The sequence below is a fragment of the Eretmochelys imbricata genome, chromosome 13, assembly GCF_965152235.1.
Source record: "Eretmochelys imbricata isolate rEreImb1 chromosome 13, rEreImb1.hap1, whole genome shotgun sequence".
Taxonomy (NCBI): domain Eukaryota; kingdom Metazoa; phylum Chordata; order Testudines; family Cheloniidae; genus Eretmochelys; species Eretmochelys imbricata.
In genome coordinates this window covers 11,544,763-11,565,789 of record NC_135584.1, presented here as the reverse complement: position 1 = coordinate 11,565,789, position 21,027 = coordinate 11,544,763, and the positions used below count along the sequence as shown (strand labels likewise).

At 41.4% G+C, this 21,027-nt stretch overlaps 1 protein-coding gene across 2 annotated transcripts in view; it reads left to right on the top strand.

Annotated features, from left to right (window-relative positions):
- VAPB (VAMP associated protein B and C) overlaps positions 1-19,533 on the top strand; it is a 52,296-nt gene extending 32,763 nt beyond the window's left edge. Inside the window, exons 3-6 of one of the 2 annotated variants that reach the window (XM_077832557.1) lie at positions 9,686-9,789; positions 13,601-13,681; positions 15,494-15,667; positions 18,317-19,533. In XM_077832557.1, coding sequence (XP_077688683.1) covers positions 9,686-9,789; positions 13,601-13,681; positions 15,494-15,667; positions 18,317-18,475 — 518 coding nt within the window. In that variant the 3' untranslated portion in view covers positions 18,476-19,533. The remainder of the gene's footprint in view (positions 1-9,685; positions 9,790-13,600; positions 13,682-15,493; positions 15,668-18,316) is intronic. The other variant, XM_077832558.1, reaches the window with a different exon arrangement.
- The last annotated feature ends 1,494 nt before the right edge of the window (positions 19,534-21,027 follow it).

The following is a 21,027-nucleotide window of genomic DNA, read 5'->3' as shown; positions in this document are numbered from 1 at the left end:
CACAAATCCAGGCTTTCTCACCCTCCACCCCCCCACACAAATTCACTCTCCTGCTGGTGATAGCCCATCCAAAGTGACAACTCTTTACACAATGTGCATGATAATGAAGTTAGGCCATTTCCTGCACAAATCCAGGTTCTCTCACTCCCTCACCCCCCTCCAAAAACCCACCCCCATACACACACAAACTCACTCTCCTGCTGGTAATAGCTCATCCAAACTGGCCACTCTCCAAGTTTAAATCCAAGTTAAACCAGAACATCGGGGGGGGGGGGGTAGGAAAAAACAAGAGGAAATAGGCTACCTTGCATAATGACTTAGCCACTCCCAGTCTCTATTTAAGCCTAAATTAATAGTATCCAATTTGCAAATGAATTCCAATTCAGCAGTTTCTCGCTGGAGTCTGGATTTGAAGTTTTTTTGTTTTAAGATAGCGACCTTCATGTCTGTGATTGCGTGACCAGAGAGATTGAAGTGTTCTCCGACTGGTTTATGAATGTTATAATTCTTGACATCTGATTTGTGTCCATTTATTCTTTTACGTAGAGACTGTCCAGTTTGACCAATGTACATGGCAGAGGGGCATTGCTGGCACATGATGGCATAAATCACATTGGTGGATGTGCAGGTGAACGAGCCTCTGATAGTGTGGCTGATGTTATTAGGCCCTGTGATGGTGTCCCCTGAATAGATATGTGGGCACAATTGGCAACGGGCTTTGTTGCAAGGATAAGTTCCTGGGTTAGTGGTTCTGTTGTGTGGTATGTGGTTGTTGGTGAGTATTTGCTTCAGGTTGCGGGGCTGTCTGTAGGCAAGGACTGGCCTGTCTCCCAAGATTTGTGAGAGTGTTGGGTCATCCTTTAGGATAGGTTGTAGATCCTTAATAATGCGTTGGAGGGGTTTTAGTTGGGGGCTGAAGGTGACGGCTAGTGGCGTTCTGTTATTTTCTTTGTTAGGCCTGTCCTGTAGTAGGTAACTTCTGGGAACTCTTCTGGCTCTATCAATCTGTTTCTTTACTTCCGCAGGTGGGTATTGTAGTTGTAAGAAAGCTTGACAGAGATCTTGTAGGTGTTTGTCTCTGTCTGAGGGGTTGGAGCAAATGCGGTTGTATCGCATTATGTTGAGTATCTGGTCATTAAATCTTTTAGTGAAGACTGAAGCTTAACTAGTCACTAAACACCTCAGCATCCTTGATATCATCTGTTGTTAGCTCTCCTTCACTGCTATGTAGAGGACTTATATTTTCCCTTCATCTTTCTTCTGCTCCTAATGTATTTAAAGAGCCTCTCCTTAGAATCTTTTATGCCCCTTGCTGGGTGTAACTCATTTTGTGCTTCAGCCTTTCTGATTTTGTTTGTTCATGCTTGTGCTATTCTTTTGTACTCTTCCTTAGCAATTTGTCAATGTTTCCACTTTTTGTAGGATTTCTCTCTTGATTTTTCAGATCATTAAAAATTTCCTGATGGCGCCATATTAGCCTCTTACTGCTATCTTTTCTTCATGTCAGGATAGCTTGCCATTATACCTTTCATATTGTCTCTTTGACAAACTGCCAGTTCTCCTGAACTTTTTTTTCCCTCTCTTAGATTTTCTTCCCATGGGACCTTATCTACCAGTTCTCTCTGAATTTGCTAAAGTGTGCTTTTTTGTTTTGATGTCCTTTGTGCTTATTCTGCTGCTATCACTCCTTCCTTTCCTGGGAATCTTGAAATCTGTCATTTCATGATCACTTTCACCTGAATTGCCTTTTACCTTCAGATTCTCAATTAATTCCTCCCTATTGGCAAGAATCAAGTCTAAAATGGCTGTCCCCTGGATATTTCTTCCACTTTCTGAAACAAAAAGTTGTCCCTAATGCATTCCTAGAACTTAGTGGAAATTTTGTGTTTTGCCCTATTAAGTCCCCCATTACTACCAGGTCTTGTGATCTGGGTATTTATCTGTCCTTGAAATGCCTCATCCACCTCCTCTTCCTAATTTGTGCAGATGATTTAAGCCAGAGAATTCCTGGTTAGCCCTTTCTTTCGTAGCATTTCACTGTGCACCTAATACTCTTGACTCTTGTCAAGTTCCTCTTATGCTGTGCAGAACTGATGTAATCTTGAAAGGCAGGTGTTGATGTAGATGATCCTACAAGCAAGGTGCTCCTGCAGTTCTCAAGTGCATCATAAACAGCCATTAAGTCTTAACCTCTGTTTCAAAATTCTAAATCTCTGCCTGCTGGCTCTCTGGATGAGAGGTTTTCTCCAGTGTCCTTCATAGTGAGACACTGGCAGGTGGCTCACTGATGTCGCCTGACAAGTGCTTGAGGCCACAACTATTATGCACTCAGCCCCTGGGACTCTTCACTGCTTCTTGGCCCTGTGACAGCATGTTTTTCTCCAGGGCCTCCTTGCTGGTTGTTGCCTCCTAACCTTCTCTTCCCTTTGGGGAAGAAAGAGGTTTGCTCTGACATGAGTAACCAGCATAAACTCATCTTGATGGTGTCTGCATTAACTTCTGCAAGTAATCCATGCAAGGAAAAGAGGTGAAGTGAGAGTTACTATTTTTCCCTCCCCACCGCTACTCCATAGCCCCCTGTCTGCACCAAAAGAGAGGTGAACACAGCATTAGAGGAGAAAAACAGGGCATGTGTTGTGAAACCAGTATTCCCTTCTGCAGTAACCCGGCACACGGAACCACCTGATCTGAATCCCCACCATTTTGTATTAGCAGAGGGAATGATTGCTTTCAAAATGCTTCAAGCAAATGTCTTACTCTGCTACTCTGTCTACTGGTCTCCATGTGGCTATGCAGATCTCACATGTGGCAGAATATTGAGAGTATTTTACAATGTTGATGTCAAATAGTGACTGTTCAGTTTTACAGACTGAGAGATCCATGCTCTAGCCTCCTTCTGTTATATATTTGGTATTAGAAATGTTGGAACTCACATTAAATTCATTTTAGACTGAAGGCTCCCAAGTTTTCTGTTCCGTTTCTGAGTCTGGCTCCTCACAGTGTAAATAGAATGAATGAACTGATATGGGTAGGTATTTCGGGTTTACAGTCTGGCATATGCAAAGTTTGCTACATAATTCCTATCCGTATAATTTTCATGTATTGATCTGAAAGAACAAGTAGTAACAACACTTACACCATCAAACCTTCTCTAGCATCCTGCTGTTACGAAGCACTAAATTAAATTCAGAACAGCAATCTGTTTTGCGTTCAAAACAGATTCAACACTGTACCTTGGAAAATAATTACTTTTTAAATGAGCTTATAGCTGCACTCAACTAAGCAAACTGATATGAACCACAGGCCTGCAGAAATTTTTCAATAAATGGATATGTATTCAACTACCCAGTTAGTCCTCACCCACTATAGAGATTCGAGCGGCAGAGAAGACAACTGAGCAACAATGGAGGAAGTACTGATCTTAATTATCATGCTTCTTGTCTGTTACATATTGTGTAATATTGAAACACAAGTTCTGTCACAGTTCACATTTTCATTTTGACCAACTTTTTAAAGTAGTGTTTACAACTTCACTGCATCTCATCATCATTTTAAATTTTATATTTAGCACTTCATATAAGAACAGTCAATGTTTAGCTCCTCCTACCATTTTTAAAAGGCACACAGTTGCTAATGGCAACAGACTGTGTGGTGTGTTTGTGTGTAAGAATGTGATGGCATAGCCTTAGTGTTTATTTTGTCCACTTAAGAAAACAAATTGGTTTGGCTGTTTTTACTCTGAAGTAAGTGACATCCTTGCACATAGCTTTCTTGTAACAAAACCTCTAGATCCACATAAAGCTATATGCTGGATATATCAGTTGTAAACTGAAATTTCTTTCCTGTAGTTCATCTGATAAGCGGCTCATTACAGTTTTTTTTTTTAGCTGTGCTAGTAGATCGGACTACACTTAATTCTGGGACTCTGCATGAACTAAATGATGGGGTGGGGGGGACCTTTTGATTGTAAAATGTACCTTCTGAAATTTTACACTGGTATCTTTAAGTCGGGTTAATAATTGTAACTGTGGCATTATGCAAGTTTAGTTTTGGATTCCAGTTTTAGTTTGGAGCTCTTTGCACCATCTAGTTACATGTGTTCATATTCAAACTTGTTTTTGCTTTTGAAATTGCATGTGGTATTTTAATTGACCAATGGGCTGCAATCAAAATATAGTTGTTAGCAGTCTCTCTCCAAGATAATCTGACACACACAATGCAGTTTGCAACAACAGAGGTCCCAGGTGACTGCTGTGATTAAAAATTGTTAGTAATTGAAGCACAGGGATTCCCCTCTGTTAATCACTCTATTAGAAGGGAATTTTCTCTTTAAAAAAAACAAAAAAAAGCCAAAGATGACTCCTAAGTTCCTTTGCCCCCTAATCCTCACCACCTTCCAACTCACGGAAAGGTGACTTGGCAGGTAGTGACCTCTTCTTCCTGGATGGAACTAGCGGGAGTTGATCACATTCTTTCTGTGGGCCTCTTCTCAGAATGTGCTGCATGCCTACAATACTTACTTCATAGTGTAAATCAGGCTTAAGGTCGACACAACGCAGTTTGCGTCAACCTAGTTGTGCATGTGTCTACACTTAAACTGGTGTCCCACCACTGTAAGTACCCGTTACGCTGACATAGTAACACCATCTCCCCGAGCAGCGTACAGCCGCAGTTGAAATACTTAATTCAGTGCAGTGCATGTGTAAATACTGGGTTGCTTATGTCGACCTTGTCTTCCAGCAGTTGTCCTGCAGTGCCACACACTGACCACTCTGGTCATCACTGTGAACTCCAGTGCCCTGGGTCATGGAGACCAGAAGCCCCTCTCCCCTTTAAAGCCCTGCAAATTTTTGAAGTTTATTTTCCTGATTGCCCTACTTGACGAGCGAGCCTAGCAGGTCTCCATTGCTGAGTGAAACTCCCCAGCTGACTATGCTGGCTGCACGCTCCAGACACGCTCCTGCCTGGAGTAGACAAGAGATACTGGCTTGGGGTTGAAGGGGCTGTGCAGGCACAGCTCCTAGCTAGCTGTAGAAATGTAAACCTCTGCAAGCAGATTGCTCAGGGGATGCAGGAAAAGGGGTACAATAGGGACCAGCAGCAGTGCCACGTGAAAGCCAAGGGGCTACGGCAGGCATATCAGAAGGCCAAGGAAGCCAACAGTCAATCCAGTGCCAAGCCACAGACCTGCCACTCTTACAAAGAGCTGCATGCTGTGCTGGGCAGAGACAGCACCTCCATCCCCCCACAGCATTGTGGATACCTCTGAGGAGCCCAAGTCACAGGCTCTTCCATGAACAACAAGGAGAAGGTGGTGGTGGATGAGGAAGAGGATGAATATGGGGGACAGATGACCGGGGAATCCAGCTGTGCGGCAAGCCAGGACCTGTTTTTGACTCCACTGTAGTCCAGTCAGTACCACCAGTTGAGCACAGGCAAGCCCGGGTCAGGGGAAGGAAACTCGGGTAACCGTGTAGATAAACTTTTAATTACAGGGCTGGCATCCCCAAAGTAACAGGATGCATCTTCTGACTTTTCCTTAAATTTACTCGTTCTAGAAGAGGTAGTGATACAACCAATAGAGGTAGAGCTTCTATCTGCTTTTCATTCCCCTCTAGTGTTAGGCACAGGGGAGAGGATGTGGAACAGTTTGGTTATGTACACAGCGATGTTTCCTGAATCCTTTTGAGTGCTTTCGATGAAACTTTCACAGAGGTACCTGCAATTCTCTGCCAAAAGTTTCTCTGGAGATCTGCCTTATTTCCGTCTCCACAGTAGAACGCTTTCCCACGCCACTCAGCGATAACTTTAGCAGGCACCATTGCAATACACAGGCTAGCAACATATAGACCTAGGTGGCTTTGGGACACCAGCAGCAGCTATGCTTTCCCTGCATTTGTTACCTTCAGGAGTGAGATGTCGGATAAAATCACCACTACCTGTGGGAAATGGTGCCATTATTCAGTGTCATTGCCCCATACTCAGTTTCATACAGCTGAGCAATTCCTTCTTCATTTTGTCAACCCCAGGGAACCCCATGGCTGGCGCTGTGGCTAGCACCGTACACAAGCAAAAGCAGAGGTGAGAATGTAGTGCTTCACACTTTAGGGGAGCAAGGGGGAGTGAGTTCAGCATTTTAGGTTTCACTTTCTGTAATGAATACACTGACGGTAGCACCTCAGTGTGCTTTATCTGCAGCTGCTGCCCCTGCGGCCTTTATGATTTCCCCCTCCATTTTCCCACAGAACATTCGAGCCAGATGAGGAGAAGAAAGAGGACTCAGGATGACATATTCAGTAAGATCCTTCAAGCCAATGCTGCATCGGCCTGTGAGCACAGGCCCCGTGCTATGAACATGGCAGCCAGCTTGGAGAAGGAAAGAATAGAGAGGAGAGAGGCCCAGAAATCCCAGCAGGAAAAGGGGAGGGAGATGCATCAGGGCTCTTCAGACAGCAAACAGATGCTGTAGATTTTGTTGAACCTGCAGGTCCACCAATCCTGGGCTTGCTTCCCTCTGCAGTCCCTTGGGAACTTAGTATCGGGACCTCCCTACACCGCTCCCACAGCGCTCCACGTGGCATATGGGGTTGCTGCACTACTCTTACCGCTCAACAGTGGGGAGCATTAAAGACATTCACAGCTTCACATATACTGACCTGTGAAAGCTACAGTGGTGTATATGTAGCTGAAATGGACACTAATGTTTAGTTTTTAATGTATTTGTTTTTAAATTGCATTTTTTGCACTTATTTGTTACAGAATAAAATTTTATTTGGAACATAATTCATCTTTATTAGTTCATAATGGATGCTGCTGAGTGCTCAGCCGTTCTGAAAGCAGTCAGTTTCCTGTTATTTCACAGTGACACAATTCATAGGATCAGTCACAAACAAAATTACTAGATGCATTGACTGTTATATTCCTACATATATAGCAATCACTACACAATTCCTACCAGGCTACACAAGAGCAGGGCCAGATAGAGCATACAACACCACCACACATTACTCTGGCTCACTGTTAACATGGTTTTCCAAAGACTCCCTGAGCCATGTAGCTCCATGTTGAGCTCTTCTAATAGCCCTTGTGTCTGGCTGTTCAGATTCAGCAGACAGCTGCTCTGCCTGTTCCCTCTATCCCGGCAGAAACTTTCCCTTTTTGCAGGACACAGCAGGCAGTTATAGACATTGAGATACTTTTCTCACTGAGGTCTGATCTTGTGAGTAGGTAACACCAGCAATCCTTCAGATGACTAAAAACACATTCAACTGTTGTTCTGCACCTGCTGAGCCAGTAGTCAAATTGTTTCTTGGTGCTGTCAAGGTGGCCAGTGTACAGCTTCATGAGCCAGGGAGCAAGGGGTAAACTGGGTCTCCCCCAGGATCACTACTGGCATTCCAACATTAACAGTGGTAATCTGCCTGTCAGAAAGTCCATGCTTGTAGCTTTCTGAACAGTCCTATGTTCTTAAATATGTGAGTGTCATGCACCTTCGCAGACCAGCCCCATTGATGTCAGTAAAAGAATCCCCGGTGATCCTCCAATGCTTGTATAACCACAGAAAAGTAGCCCTTTCTGTTATATACTCAGTGGTAAGGTGATCTGGTGCCAAAACAGGGATATGAGTGCCATCTGTTGCTCCACCAGAGTTTAGGAACCACATTGCTGTAAAGCCATCCCCTTTGTCCTACACATTGCTGAGAGTCGCAGTCCTGCGTAGCAGAAGGCAATTAATGGCCTGCATGCTTGCATGACAGTGACCCCCACAGTGGATTTCCTGGTTCCAAATTGATTTCTGACTGACTGGTAGCAATCTGGCATTGCAAGTTTCCAGAGTCGGATTGCCATTCACTTCTCCAGTGTCAGTTCAGCTCTCATTTTGTTGTGTCTGCGCTGGAGGACTGGGGCAAGCTCAGCGCACAGATCCAGGAATGTGGTCCTGTGCATCTGAAAGTTCTGCAGTCACTGCTCATCATCCCAAACATGCATTACAATGCGATTCCGCTAGTCGGTGCTTGTTTCTGGGGCCAGAAGGCGTGCTCTCCAATCAGCTGCTGCATGAATACCACCAACAACCTTGAATTGGTTCTTGCCATGTCCCACAGCAATCTGTCCTCCAAGGAATTGTTATGTTCCCCACTCATTCAGTTCTTGCAGCTCTGCAAATACTGCAGGATTGGGTGCCCTGTGCTTGCAACGCTCATGACAGCTTGTGCAGGCTCTGCACTTCTGTCAGAGGTGGCAAACAGCAAGGAGGGGGATGCAGATTTGTGGGATTTTGAAAAAAGGCATGAAAATTATGGGATACAGATACTATTATTGGATGGAGACAGTTGAAAACTGGGAAGTTGACCCCATGCATCCCTGCCTGACTTGTTTCTGCCCCATCATGCATTGCCAAAACTTCCCAAGTCAGTGCACTGGACGGTGGCAAGTTGCACAGTGGCCTACCTATGGTAGCAACACTCTGCATCAACACAAACACTCCTAGTGAGTATGCACATTGCCAACACAAGGACCCACGTATGCATGCTCACAAGCAATGTACTAACTGTGGTGGCTGTTTGCTGATGTAACTTGAGTTAACGTATGTTTGTAGTGTAGACATAGCCTTGTTCTTGTCATTGGCCCCTCAGCCCTTTGAAAGACACACCCTACAGTGGTGGGTGCTGTTGCAAGAGCCTAGAGATATGACGTACCATAAATTAAAAGAGTGGAGCGCTTAATGTGATGAGTATTCTGCTTTCACGTTGCTCCTAGGTTCGTGGAGCCATGACGCCTGAAAAATAGTTTGAGCACCTATTGCCTTACTTCCTGGGAGCTGATTATAAAAGATTAAGAACAAAGGGCTTTTTTATATGTGCACAAAGAAATGTATCTTAAGTCATAGCTGCAGCTGGGAAAACATCTGTCATAAATCTTAATTAGCAAGGCAGAATGTGTGCACTGAATTACTCAAGCAGATTAAAATTTTAATGCAAGGGGGAGGATGGGACATTTCAAAGTAGACATGGTCCTCATTCTCCACAGTCAATTCTCAAATACATTATATTAATTTCAGCATTATAATGTCATTCTCACTGCACTTATTACAAAGTTGATTAAGCCTTTCTGTAGTTTTAAGGAAGATTGTGCTATAAATTACAACAAATTAAAATTTTATGTAACATTTTCAATGTGAAAAATCTCTGCTGTAAAATAGCACCCTGAGACTTCTAAGCATTCCAAAGAGAACTTGCATCTTTAAACTTTAATCTCAATCTCTAAAACATCCTTATGTCTTTGTGTGGCTCTGTGCAGTTTTCTTTCAGACCCATCAGCAATACTGTGTGAGTAATCAGAATGCACAGTAGTTACTGTATTTTAGATGCCCTTTTCCACATCTTTCCCCATCCCATATATAAAACTTATATTCTCCTGCTGTGTACAAGTTACTATCCTTTCTTCTGGGGTTTTGTACAGAAAGTTGCTGATTCTTAAATCTAAATTTTTGTTTGAAGAATCTGAACTTTCACAAATTGATTTTAATTTTGAATTCAGAATCTCAGCCAGATCTATGCAATGTATTTCGGCATAAGGGCATGCAACTTAGAATCCAGTTTAACCTTGCATATTTCTTTTCAAGACACCATATAGTCATGGGGAATCATTAGTGATTCTAATGTAACTTTTTTTTTTCTTGCAGTGATGCTACAACCTTTTGATTACGACCCTAACGAGAAAAGTAAACACAAGTTTATGGTACAATCTATGTTTGCTCCAGCTGATACTTCAGATATGGAAGCAGTAGTAAGTATTGAAATTAATTTATAGAGACAGTATCATTTATTTGTATAATTTTATAAAGAGAGAACATCTTAAAGAGGAACACAATCAGATTTTTCTAGCACTGCTTGTAGATTGACTTAATGAACTTCATGGTTTTCCTGATAACTCCAAAGGGGGATGACATCTACTCTCACCCCCAAGTTTCTGGTACCAGAAGTCTCAGCATTGCAGAATTGGATAGCTGCACTATGGGGAGAGTTGCCTTTACCATCTGTTTCTGAGGGCTGCTCTGTCAGTGTTAGGACACCAGGCTGGGTCCAAATTTTAAAAAGGGCTACAAGGCTAATGGTCTGATTTTTGTTTTGCTTTTCCTGTGCTCTGTGAAACATTTTCCCTCAATCTGGAGTCTCTCAATCCTCCTGAATGTACAGTAGGACTTTCGTAGACCAGCCTCCGCCTTTCCAGTGGGAACCAGGATCTTTTCTAGTATTGTAGAGTTTTCTTTATCCTTTCCCTTGTTTATTTGCCCATATGTGGTCCTTACCCCCAGAGATCTTACAGTACAGCATTAAATGGGCTATAAATGAGGAACACAGTGGTAGGTAGAGGCTGGGATGAGGAAGGACAAAAGATATAGCAATAAGGTTGTTGGCTACTTTAAGCAAGCAGCACTGACCGTTAAACACTCACCGGTATTCTTGTTTCTCCACTGATGGCACTTCCTGTAATCGTAAGTGTCTTCCTGTTGAACCCTTCTCCATCCTTACTTTTATTACTTTACTAAACATTTGACACAGGTGAAAACACTAAAAGCAGCCTTTGTACTTTTTGTTGAAAACATTTCCTTGTACAAACTCCTAGCTATTTAACATCGTTTTTGTGCAATGTACTTTTTCACTATCCACCTGCTTTTAAACTCTTGGACACTTAAATTTAGCTTATATTTCATACAAACTCGCCTAAGAAAAATGCATCTGAAGCGACAGCAGATTTAAACTAATCCCACTCATGACCGCAAGTCTCTCCCTTTCTTTAAGAAAAGAGGGATTTTTGTAAATGTCTCCTGAGTTGAGCCTTCTTAAAAAAAAAAAAAAAAAAAAAAAAAGACATAGTAAACTGTTTAAAAATAAAAATAAAAAAAAAAAACACCCAAAAGGTACTTACTGATTCTCTTTGCATGCAGTGGTGGTTTTTGATAAGCTAAATGAGAGCATGCTAATTGTAATAGGCTTTTTGTAGTGGTTCCATTGAAGAGAACTACTCCCTTTAATATATTATTTGAGAAACTCTCTTTTCCCGTCCTTTGTTTCTATGAGGGTATGGTGACTTTGCTGTGCAGACAGGCTAGCCCTTTTGCCAAGTAGAAATCACATAGTAGAACAGAACAAATTTGTGCACAGTTCTATGAAGATAACTAGGTTGGTCTTAATCTTTATTAGACTGGCCAGAAAACAGTACAAATGACTTACTGTCACATAATCTTACTCTTGTCTGCAATGTTAACCCTCTTGGATGGTTTCACAGGCTCTGAACCTTTAGGAACTCCAGAACTCACCTTTCCAAAGGAAGTTATTGAAGCCCCTTGGTTTAGCCCATTTTAGAAAGAGGCTAGATGAAACAATAGCCACTACCTGGTTAGAAACATTCCTGCATTGGCAGAGATTTACCAATCAATCAAATAGAGATTGAAAGAAGAGCTAAGTTTGATTTTTATGCACTACTTTATGTCCTCAGAAATGTATCTCCACACCATGGAGCCTATAGGGGTGTTTAAATTTTCCAGAGCTCTCTAGGCCAACGTAACTTTTTCTTCCTGCAGTACTCACTCAGTCCTTCAGTATGTTTCCACAATACAGATATCTTCCTATTCTGGATAAACAGATGTGACAGATTTCAAGAGTCCTCTAAAGCTTTCAACACTTCATAGCCAGCCAACAAGCTCAAAAGAGAATCCTGATTTCAGCAACAGAAAAGTGAAAGAACAGTTCAGCTATTTACCTGGGTCAAATCCTTAATCAGACTGTGTGAGGGTGAGCCACAATCTGCAGAGTGTTGAGATGTGCTGATTATCTAAAATATCTCACTAACAAAAATATGTTCAGGGAGAAGAGAAGTGTATGAACACTCCACACACACAATTGTGGACCTTTCTAGCTAGAAAGCATTCCTGTGAGCCAGCCACTTCAGTTATGGGTTATTGTTTATATCCGGCAAAAACTTCTGATTTGTAACACTGAACATAAATGTTGCAGAAGTGTATTGTTAGTCTGCTTAGATGGTATTACTCCTCCTTTGGGGATAAGGGCTGTAACACTTATGCAGCACTGAGTACACTGGACTTCAGCAGGTAACTAACAACTACATATGAACATCAGTGGTTTGAGCATTGGCCTACTAAACCCAGGGTTGTGAGTTCAGTCCTTGAGGTGGGCCTGGCCCTTGAGGTGGGGATTGGTCCTGCTTTGAGCAGGGGTTTGGACTAGATGACCTCCTGAGGTCCCTTCCGACCCTGATATTCTATGTGTGACTGAGTTCATTTACCAGAGCGGCGGTGTCTCTTGCTGGCTGTCTTGGGGATTAGTTCTCAACCCACATGCCCTCTCCTGGTGCCTTCTCTGCCTGTAGACCTGTCTCAGCCCAGGAACCACAGCATCCTTTTCATGACTCTGCCCTCCAGCCATGTCACTATCTGTGTTTTTCCCCCCTTCCTGGGAGAGGAAGAATCTCCCAGTTCTATAGTGCAGTCATTTCCCCAGTGGCAAGTATGGGGGACCCGGGCCCAAGCACTACTCTGGGTTCTGACCCATGGATCCTGTGGGATAGCACCCTCCTGCTGCCTCTCCTTAACTTCTCTGCCAGAGCTGCTTCAATTCTCTGGGCCACTTCCCTGGGGCTCCAGCACCTTCTTCGCCCTCTTCTCAGGGCTTCCAGCCAGGAGCTACCTCTTTGCTTCCCCTGTCCCTGCCAGCAACTGCTCTGTATAATGTGCTACTTTCCTGCAGCCAGCTAGGAACACAGTCCTCTCTCCTCAGGCTCCCTGCAGCAGCTGACTGCCTCCTGCCCTGCAACTCCTTTTATGTAAGCCTGCTGGGCCCTGATTGGCTGCTCCATGCGGCCTCTCAACAATTGGCTGCTCCCTGCACAGCCTCCCTAGGTTGCTTTTAACCCCTTCCTTTCCGGTGTGGGGTGAACACCCCCATCACATGAAATTGAATTTACCAATTAACGATGGAAAACCGGTTCTTATTTTAATACCTAATGGACACAGTTCTAGAAGGGATTTGAACACCCCATTTGAAATAAACTAGAAAACAAATCACTGATATTGTTAAGATTGTTGTTCAGACCGTACATTTATAAGAATGCTAACATTCCTGAATTTGATTTAGGTTTGTTTTTAGTAACTTCACCTTTCTTTTGAGCCTTCTCCTTCCATCTCATGTACTTGATCTAGACTGTAGATATCCCTGAGAAGCGTTTGTGCATCTGACCCCCTAGAGCAAATTAGTTTTACAGGTAGTTTTCATTTTTGTACAAATTCTCAATATAAATGTCTGAATGCCACGAATTCTTACAGCACATCTAGAGAGTCAGATTTTGTACCTTCCTATCCCTTACAGGATAGTTTTAACAAGTATACCTTAAGAATTATATGCTTGGCAGAGTGGAAGTAAAACACTTGTTGTTATTGTTGAAAGCCTTGATCTGATAAACACCCAGTACTTTTAAACCAAGCATTTTTTCCTGAACCAGGCAGCGCAACAAGGAATTGAATTACATTACCTTTTCCATAAGCCTTATTGTGACCGGATTATAATTTTTAAATTTTTAGTGGAAAGAAGCAAAGCCAGAAGAACTCATGGATTCTAAACTTAGATGTGTGTTTGAGCTACCAGCAGAAAATGATAAACCTGTGAGTATTTTCAATAATGTGGTGGGCGATTTAACTTAATACCACAGCTAGAACATATAAAAATGCATGTTCATACAGACCAACCCTATAACATCCCCTTTGGGGGAAAAAACACACTAATTAGAATATCCATGCTACTTAATCCAGCTGGAGCTTAATTTGCACAACAGAAGTGCAGCAAAACTACTACAATTATTTCTCAGTGAATTTGGGGTTTGTCTTTGTTCCTTAATGAAAGATGGCATTAAAAAAAAATTCAGCCTCGTGAAAGGTGCTGTTTGATATCACAGAAGTCCTCTGTTTATCCCCAGAGCAAATACAACACAAGCGTCAGCAGTACAACCTTCCACTTGTTGCCTTTCCAGTTTACCACCTTCCTGATCTGATGGGGTTTCCTGAGAGTGAAACGGTGTTTTAAAAGTAGAAGGCTAGCAAGGGGTCAAGTACCAAGATAGCAATTGTGGCCTGGGATTCCTGCTGGTTAGGAGCTGAGCTGTGGTGTTTCTTGTTTGGGCAGAGAAGATACTGATTAATTCATGATGGAAATAAGTGTCCTCAAATGCAGAATTGATTAATTAAGATCTGCCTATTAATGTGTATCTAGTGCATTCACCCTCATGTATAGGAAGCACAAGAGCAGACTGTTCTCCCTTGCATTCAAGCTAGTGCAAATACAATTATGTATTTGTAACAAGCCCAAAAAGCCTTCTGTGATCTTTTATACCTCTTTCTATGCATCTGTGGACCAGACTTGTAATACTGTGCATCTGCAAACCCCACATTGTGCACATTCACTCTGGGATTTATATTCACATGTGTCAGGCCAATGCCCTTTTGTATGCACACTCTTTGGGAGGTGGGGGAAATATGGACCTGTATCTATGTGAAACTTGCAACCTCATATGTCTGAACATAACTCTTGAAGTTGCAGTTTTGGTTTTTCTTTAAAAATTCATTAGGACAAAAATAGACCGTAAGTAGCAACAAGATCCTATTCTTTATTCTTATAACCTTTATTCCTTGTCACAAGGCTTTTACCAGTACTTGTGCTTTTCACAAGGGCTTGGCTCTATGTGCCTAAGTACAGAATATTCAAGAAGTTCAAAGGGAAGGGTTTGGGAAGAAATCCCTGAGCTCCTTCTGTCCAGACTCGTATTTGGAATGGCGAATAGGGAATTGTTTCTCCACATACATCCTTATTACAAATGAGTGTTTAAAATATCAACTCCTGTTCTCTAAACTAGCTTGAAGGGTGGCTCCCCCTTCTCTACCCTCCTATACTTCTGTAGTATAGAAGTGGTGGCCAGCTGAGGGCAGTGAGGGTGTTCAGATGTACTGCAGGGTCAAGAGGTGGCTTCCTGGCAATGGGCCAGGTGCAGCTTGGGCAAAGATACTGTCTCAGCATGTATAGGAAGCAACTATTTGCCATTCTGTGCTCTCCATGCTTCCCTCCTGCTCAGACTCATGGTGGCACTAATGCCCCCAAACAGGTTCTGTTAGTGTATTAGGGCAGTGGGGGAGGGAGAGCAAACAGCAACTCAAAACGTGTGTCCCCCAGCCCCTGTCCCGTCATTGTGAGAGGCAGAGTCCTGGTCTAGGAATCTCCCTGTCTGTGATTTGCTGCTGCTCTGACTTTTGCCCTAAACCAGGAACTGGAAATAAAGACTGCAAAAAGAAAGTTTAAGATTTTTTTTTTTTAAGATAGGCACAGTTCAGGAATGCAGAGTAGTTATCTAATAGTCCTCTCAATATAAGGTGTGGTTTTTTCTTTTTTTAATAATCACCCTAAGATCACTGTCCTTTTTTTGACAGCATGATGTAGAAATAAATAAAATTCTATCCACAACTGCAAAGACAGAATCCTCTGTAATGTCTAAATCAATAAGTTCTTCCTTGGATGACACTGAAGTTAAGAAAGTAATGGAAGAATATAAGAGGCTTCAAGTAGAAGTTCAGAGGTTACGGGAGGAGAATAAACAGTTTAAGGTAAAGATTTTTCTTTTGAGTTCTGCCCATTTGAGTTTGAAGCCCTCTTTGTGGGTGGGAGTGGTTGGCATGGGCCATGGTACTTAAGCATTAGTTACACATGTAAAAAGAACACACATTCTTATCTGCAGATTTAGTTTTTGCCATCAAAATGAAGTGCATAAATCCATGCACTCTTGGGGCATGGGCTGAAGTCTGAAGCATACAGCCTGGCAAAGCGAAATGACAGTGACCCAAAATGATTCATTCTCTTCTCCCCTCTTTGTTGTTTTGTAGAATGAATTTAGGGCAGAATTTTCAAAAGCAGTCAGCATTGGGCAAAGTCTGCTCCCATCTACATCAGTTGGGAGTTTGACCACTGAGTTCAGCAGGGGCAGAGTCAGGCCAATACTGAGCACTTTTGGAAATCCCACTCATAATGTCCAAAGCTATTAAAATGCATACTCTAAACTGTTAGCCAGAGTGCAAGAGGACCATTGGTTCATGCCTTAACCAGCCCAGCAGTATGAAAGCTCGGTATATAAGAACCACTTGTCACTGTTTTGAAGTACTCTTTTTAAATCCATTTTTAATTGCTCTCTAGATCTAGGCCTAGAAGTAGCTATAAAGCTGAAAATAGTAATATGGGACACAGTCACATTGAAAGAGATTGTATGTTCATCCTTCTTTTAGTGGATTCTTTTAGTGGATTTTCGTGGTTTAAGTGTGAAATAAATCTTTACCATTTAAAAATCTGTTTGGTTTTTCCTCCATTTTTATGTCTCTTAAAGCATGCTAGATGCTGGCTTAGTCTCTCATTATGTCCTCACTTTGCTGGTGTCTCGCAAGATGATTGTCTGAAATGCCATATGATTTTCAAAAATCTTTCTTAAATACGTTTCTCATGGCACTTAAAGTTTAGGTGTGCTTCTTATTATGGAGTTTTCATACTGTTGTGCTGAGCCTTTCTTTTAAGTTATTACAATTATAAGGGGAAAGCTCGTTCTGATTTTTCGCTTTCACCAAAGACCCATGAAGAATAACTTAAAAGATTGAAGCCAAAATTGGAGGATACTGTGCAGTGTGGCACGACAGGGTTACATGGATCAGAACTTGGTTTGTTCATTTTTTTTCCTTTGTGGATCTGGACTGTCCACATGTAGCAGTAAAGCAATATTCTTCAGTACAGCATATTGAAGGCTCACAGCATAAATGGTCTCTGCAAATATTTGCAAAGTGTTCTGTTAAAATCTTGTAGAGATTGAAACCTTAGTACATATTCTCAGTCCTTGTGTCCACCAGCCTTCATGATAGTTTTCTCTCTCCATTTTCTTTTTTTAAGGTGAACGTAGATCCATATTGTCAATTACAGGACTCTAGTATTAGGCCTGCCTTCAGAAAATCCCTTCATAAATGTCTGTTTTTGCAGCAGTACAGCAACAGTTATTGGTACCTCAGTATAACTGATTAGACTATGTACCAGATCTTCCAACATAGATACACAACTGTTTGCAGAGCAGCTCCTACTTAGCCTAATTGTGCATGCAAATTGGATGTCTAACTTGTCTGAGAATCTGGCCTTCAGCGCCTAAGACATCTTAACTGTCTGTGACCTGCTTCATTTGGCAAATATTAAGTGGTATAAAGACTCTAGTTTTTTGTTGTTGTTGTTTTTAAAACACAGCTGTAATGAGCAGTGCTGTAGACTGAACATCCTGTTGGAATGAGCAAATGCAAAAAACACAAGTCCAAAAGTAAGGAAGTGTCCAACTTGCCCTGTGAATTTTTGAAGTTTTAGTAATTTTATTACAATTTTAAAAAAAAATTCCTTTTGGAAGAATAGCTTAATTTTATTTGCCCAAACTTGAGTCTGTTACTTCCATGTTGCAACTATTTGACATGCCTTTTTTAATTCCATGATTAGTGTTAGGCTGTAGTTGAATGTCTCTAACACCAGCCCTCTGATACTTGAATGGTATGGGCACAAAGGGCTCACTTTATCCACCCCTGAATACAGTCGTTCTGACGTGGTTAACGGCCTGCAGCACTACTACGCAACTGTTTAGGTCAGGAAGAAATGAATACTGTATCCAATTAAAATTAAAGCTCCTCCATCAGCAGTGGTAATATAGGTATCTCATCCAATCACTAACCTGACTCCTCTTCAATCGAGAGCACTGATCGGATTGAAGGACAACGTGTGCCAGTAATTCTCAGTAGTGTCGGTGAGATGTCATTTAATATTAGCATGGAAATGGAAATACTTAGCTCAAGTACCTGAGAAAAATTGCTACTTCATAATTCAAGGTTATTCCATTGGTGATTGGCATCTTCATAAGTGCAAGACAGTGTTCAAATTTGAACAGCTTACTTGTGTGCATAGTACTGAAAATCAGGCCCTTGAAGTTGCTGTCCCCCTGTCCATATATATATTTATTTGTGGGATACTTCTTGAATAAATTTTGTTTTGTTTTGTTTTTTATCCTCATTCAAATGAACTGGTAGGACTAGAATGGAGACGAGTTGTCATACTTCTGCATCAAAATTGTGTGCCTTTCCAAAGAAACTCACCTAATAGGCTTAGTTAACAATAGGGTCTTGGGGTGTGGTGGTTTTTTTTAAATACAGCTTTTTTTGGTCAAAACTAATCATTAGGGTTCCTTCCTGTAGGAAGAAGATGGTCTGCGGATGAGAAGGGCTCCCCAGACAAACAACCCAATATCTGCATCTGCAACTGTTGTCAAGGAGGAAGGGCTCAGCACTAGACTACTTGCTCTGGTGGTTTTGTTCTTTATTGTTGGTGTAATTATAGGGAAAATAGCCTTGTAGAGGCAGCATGCTGAGGATTGTAAATTGGCTTGATGGTTCTGCCATATCATTGGATTAAATTTATTCATAACAATGTTTTAAAAAAATTAATGTATGACATCTCACAGGTCTTGCCTTTAAATTACCCCTGCACAACTATAACATAACGTAATCTTCTTGAAAGTTTAAAATGTACAATGAGTGAATGAATGATAAAGAATGTTCTTTATTAAGTGATGAGGAAAAAATCATGAGTTAACACTACAATGGCATACTGTCAATGTCACTTTAAACATTTAGCCCTTGGTACATGTTGCTGTCCCCCTGTCCATTTTAAAAAAAAAAAACAAACAAAAAACAAATTATTCTTCCACTGCTGGAGCTGGCCCTTTTGGATGTTTGGAGCTGGGTTAGGCAGGAGGGGTTGATAACTTCTGTAAAATATGTTGATCCACCATTCTGCTCACAAAGTTAACAGTTTGTTAGTGTCTTCAACTCCGTGCAAATTAACAATTCATTGGCACTTACAGTTCTTTTCAGCTTCTCACTATTCATTTATGTGGCAGCGCTGAATGTGCTAGGCATCATTAAGAGGCATATATTGACTGGTATGACACTCATTTCGAATAAAGGTCAATGCCTTGTTCTCTTAAAGGGACCAAGCTACATTGCTGTTGGTTCATTTAGTTGAATTGAAATGTTATTCAGAGATGTTTAATGCATATTTAACTTATTTAATGTATTTCATCTCATGTTTCCTTATTGTCACATATTGACTAATCCTATGGTATAAAAAGGCACCTGTTCTAAAACCAGTGGATAGAACTAAAAAATTACTGCTGTAGCGATGCGAGATTTTTCTGCCCCCTCATGTTTTGGGCACTATGTAATTGTTAAAGTTTTGATCACTTAAACATTGGGGAAACAGCAGTCAGGAAACTGTTTTTGTATATAAATAAATAGTCTATCTAGCAAAAAAATTAGTAGTAAACTAGTTCTATGCCGTAAAAAGACCAATCCTGTTTGACTATGTAGCATCTTAAAAAAAAAAAAAAAAAAAAAAAAAAAAATTAAATAAAGCCCAGACATTAAAGTTCATTTCGTTACTTTTGTCAAAGTCAATTAATTTTTTTTAAAGGGCCTGCAGTTAGTCACTTTGAAGCTTATGTACGGCATCAGGAAATTGCTAGCCTTATCTCAACAGTGTTTCCTCCAGCCCCATTTTAGTCTCCAGAACCAGTCTCCAGAGAAGCACATTTGATGGAATACTGATGTTTAGAATAACCACATTGTCAGTCTGTTTATTTACTAGGTATCCTCTGCTGTTTTTCAGTCTTCAGTTATTGGAGTCAGTAAGCCTGAGAATTTATACAAAGTGACACTCTAAGGCAGTAATATTAGTAACGGTAATAATACTATTAATAGTAATGTTACTATAAGGCAGTAATATTAATACTAACTATAAGGCATGTATATTCACTATATTCAAGCATGATCTGTAGATGACACATTCTTTTCAGTCAGCTACCCATATAATCTTTCTTGGATTCCAATTTCAGAAGCCATCAGATTAAGATGTGCAATAGATTGAAGCTTATTCGCACACCTTTGAATCCTGAAGCACTTAAAAAATAGAAAGGGAAGCCATCTTTTTGTTATTCCTAAATAAGGCTGGCCGGGGAGGGCTTGGGTTGGTAGACTTTTGCTGCCGTCTACTTTTACACCCTTGCCATAATAATCAAAATGCTAATGAACATTTACTTATCTATCAAATGGTTGCCTCTGCCCTACTTTGTGCAGATGAGCAGAATTTTCCGGTGCTATCCTTGCAGGTCAAGTAAAATCCCAACTTGTCCTCTGTGTATGTACGTTTTTCTGTGGAGACTTTTTGTAGAACTGCCGACAAAAACAGGAAGAGGTGCATCTTCAGACAGAATATGAAGATAGACCAGAGTCAAGTCTGTTCAATATGGTAGGGCCAAAGCAATTATAGTCTCCACTTTCTGCATGAGTGCAAGATGGGTTGGATACAGTGCAGAGGGAGAAGGTAGGTAGTAGTGAGATCAGCAAGGTAGGAGGGGGCATGATTATACAAGGATTTAAACGGCTACAGCTTTGCTCTTTAGGGGACCAGCAACTAATGGAAGCCTTCTGAAACTCTTCAACTTCTGTTAACCAAAATGACTGACCAACACAGGAAGCATTCTGAAAGGGAGAGTTGTCTTTTAAAAGACTGGGATAAATATGATGTCTGAAGAATTCACTTTCATGGCTTTGTAGGATGTATCAGGAAGAACCTGGACTAAAGAGAGACTGAACGCAAATGTTTTGGGTGGCTGTGGCCATTGGAGCATTGTGGCTGTTTTAAAAGCAGAGGGAGCCTTACAAGTGCAATTTTAAACACAAGCCAGCATTGCAGGGTAATGATGGAGCATAAGCATTAATGTTGTTCTGTTTTATGGAGGAGGGTGGGGAAGAGTTGTGGTTTTTGTTTTTTGGACTTTTTTTGCTGGTCCATTGAGCAACTGTCATGCACTTTATCCATCGGAATCGACTTTGCTGGCACAAATGAT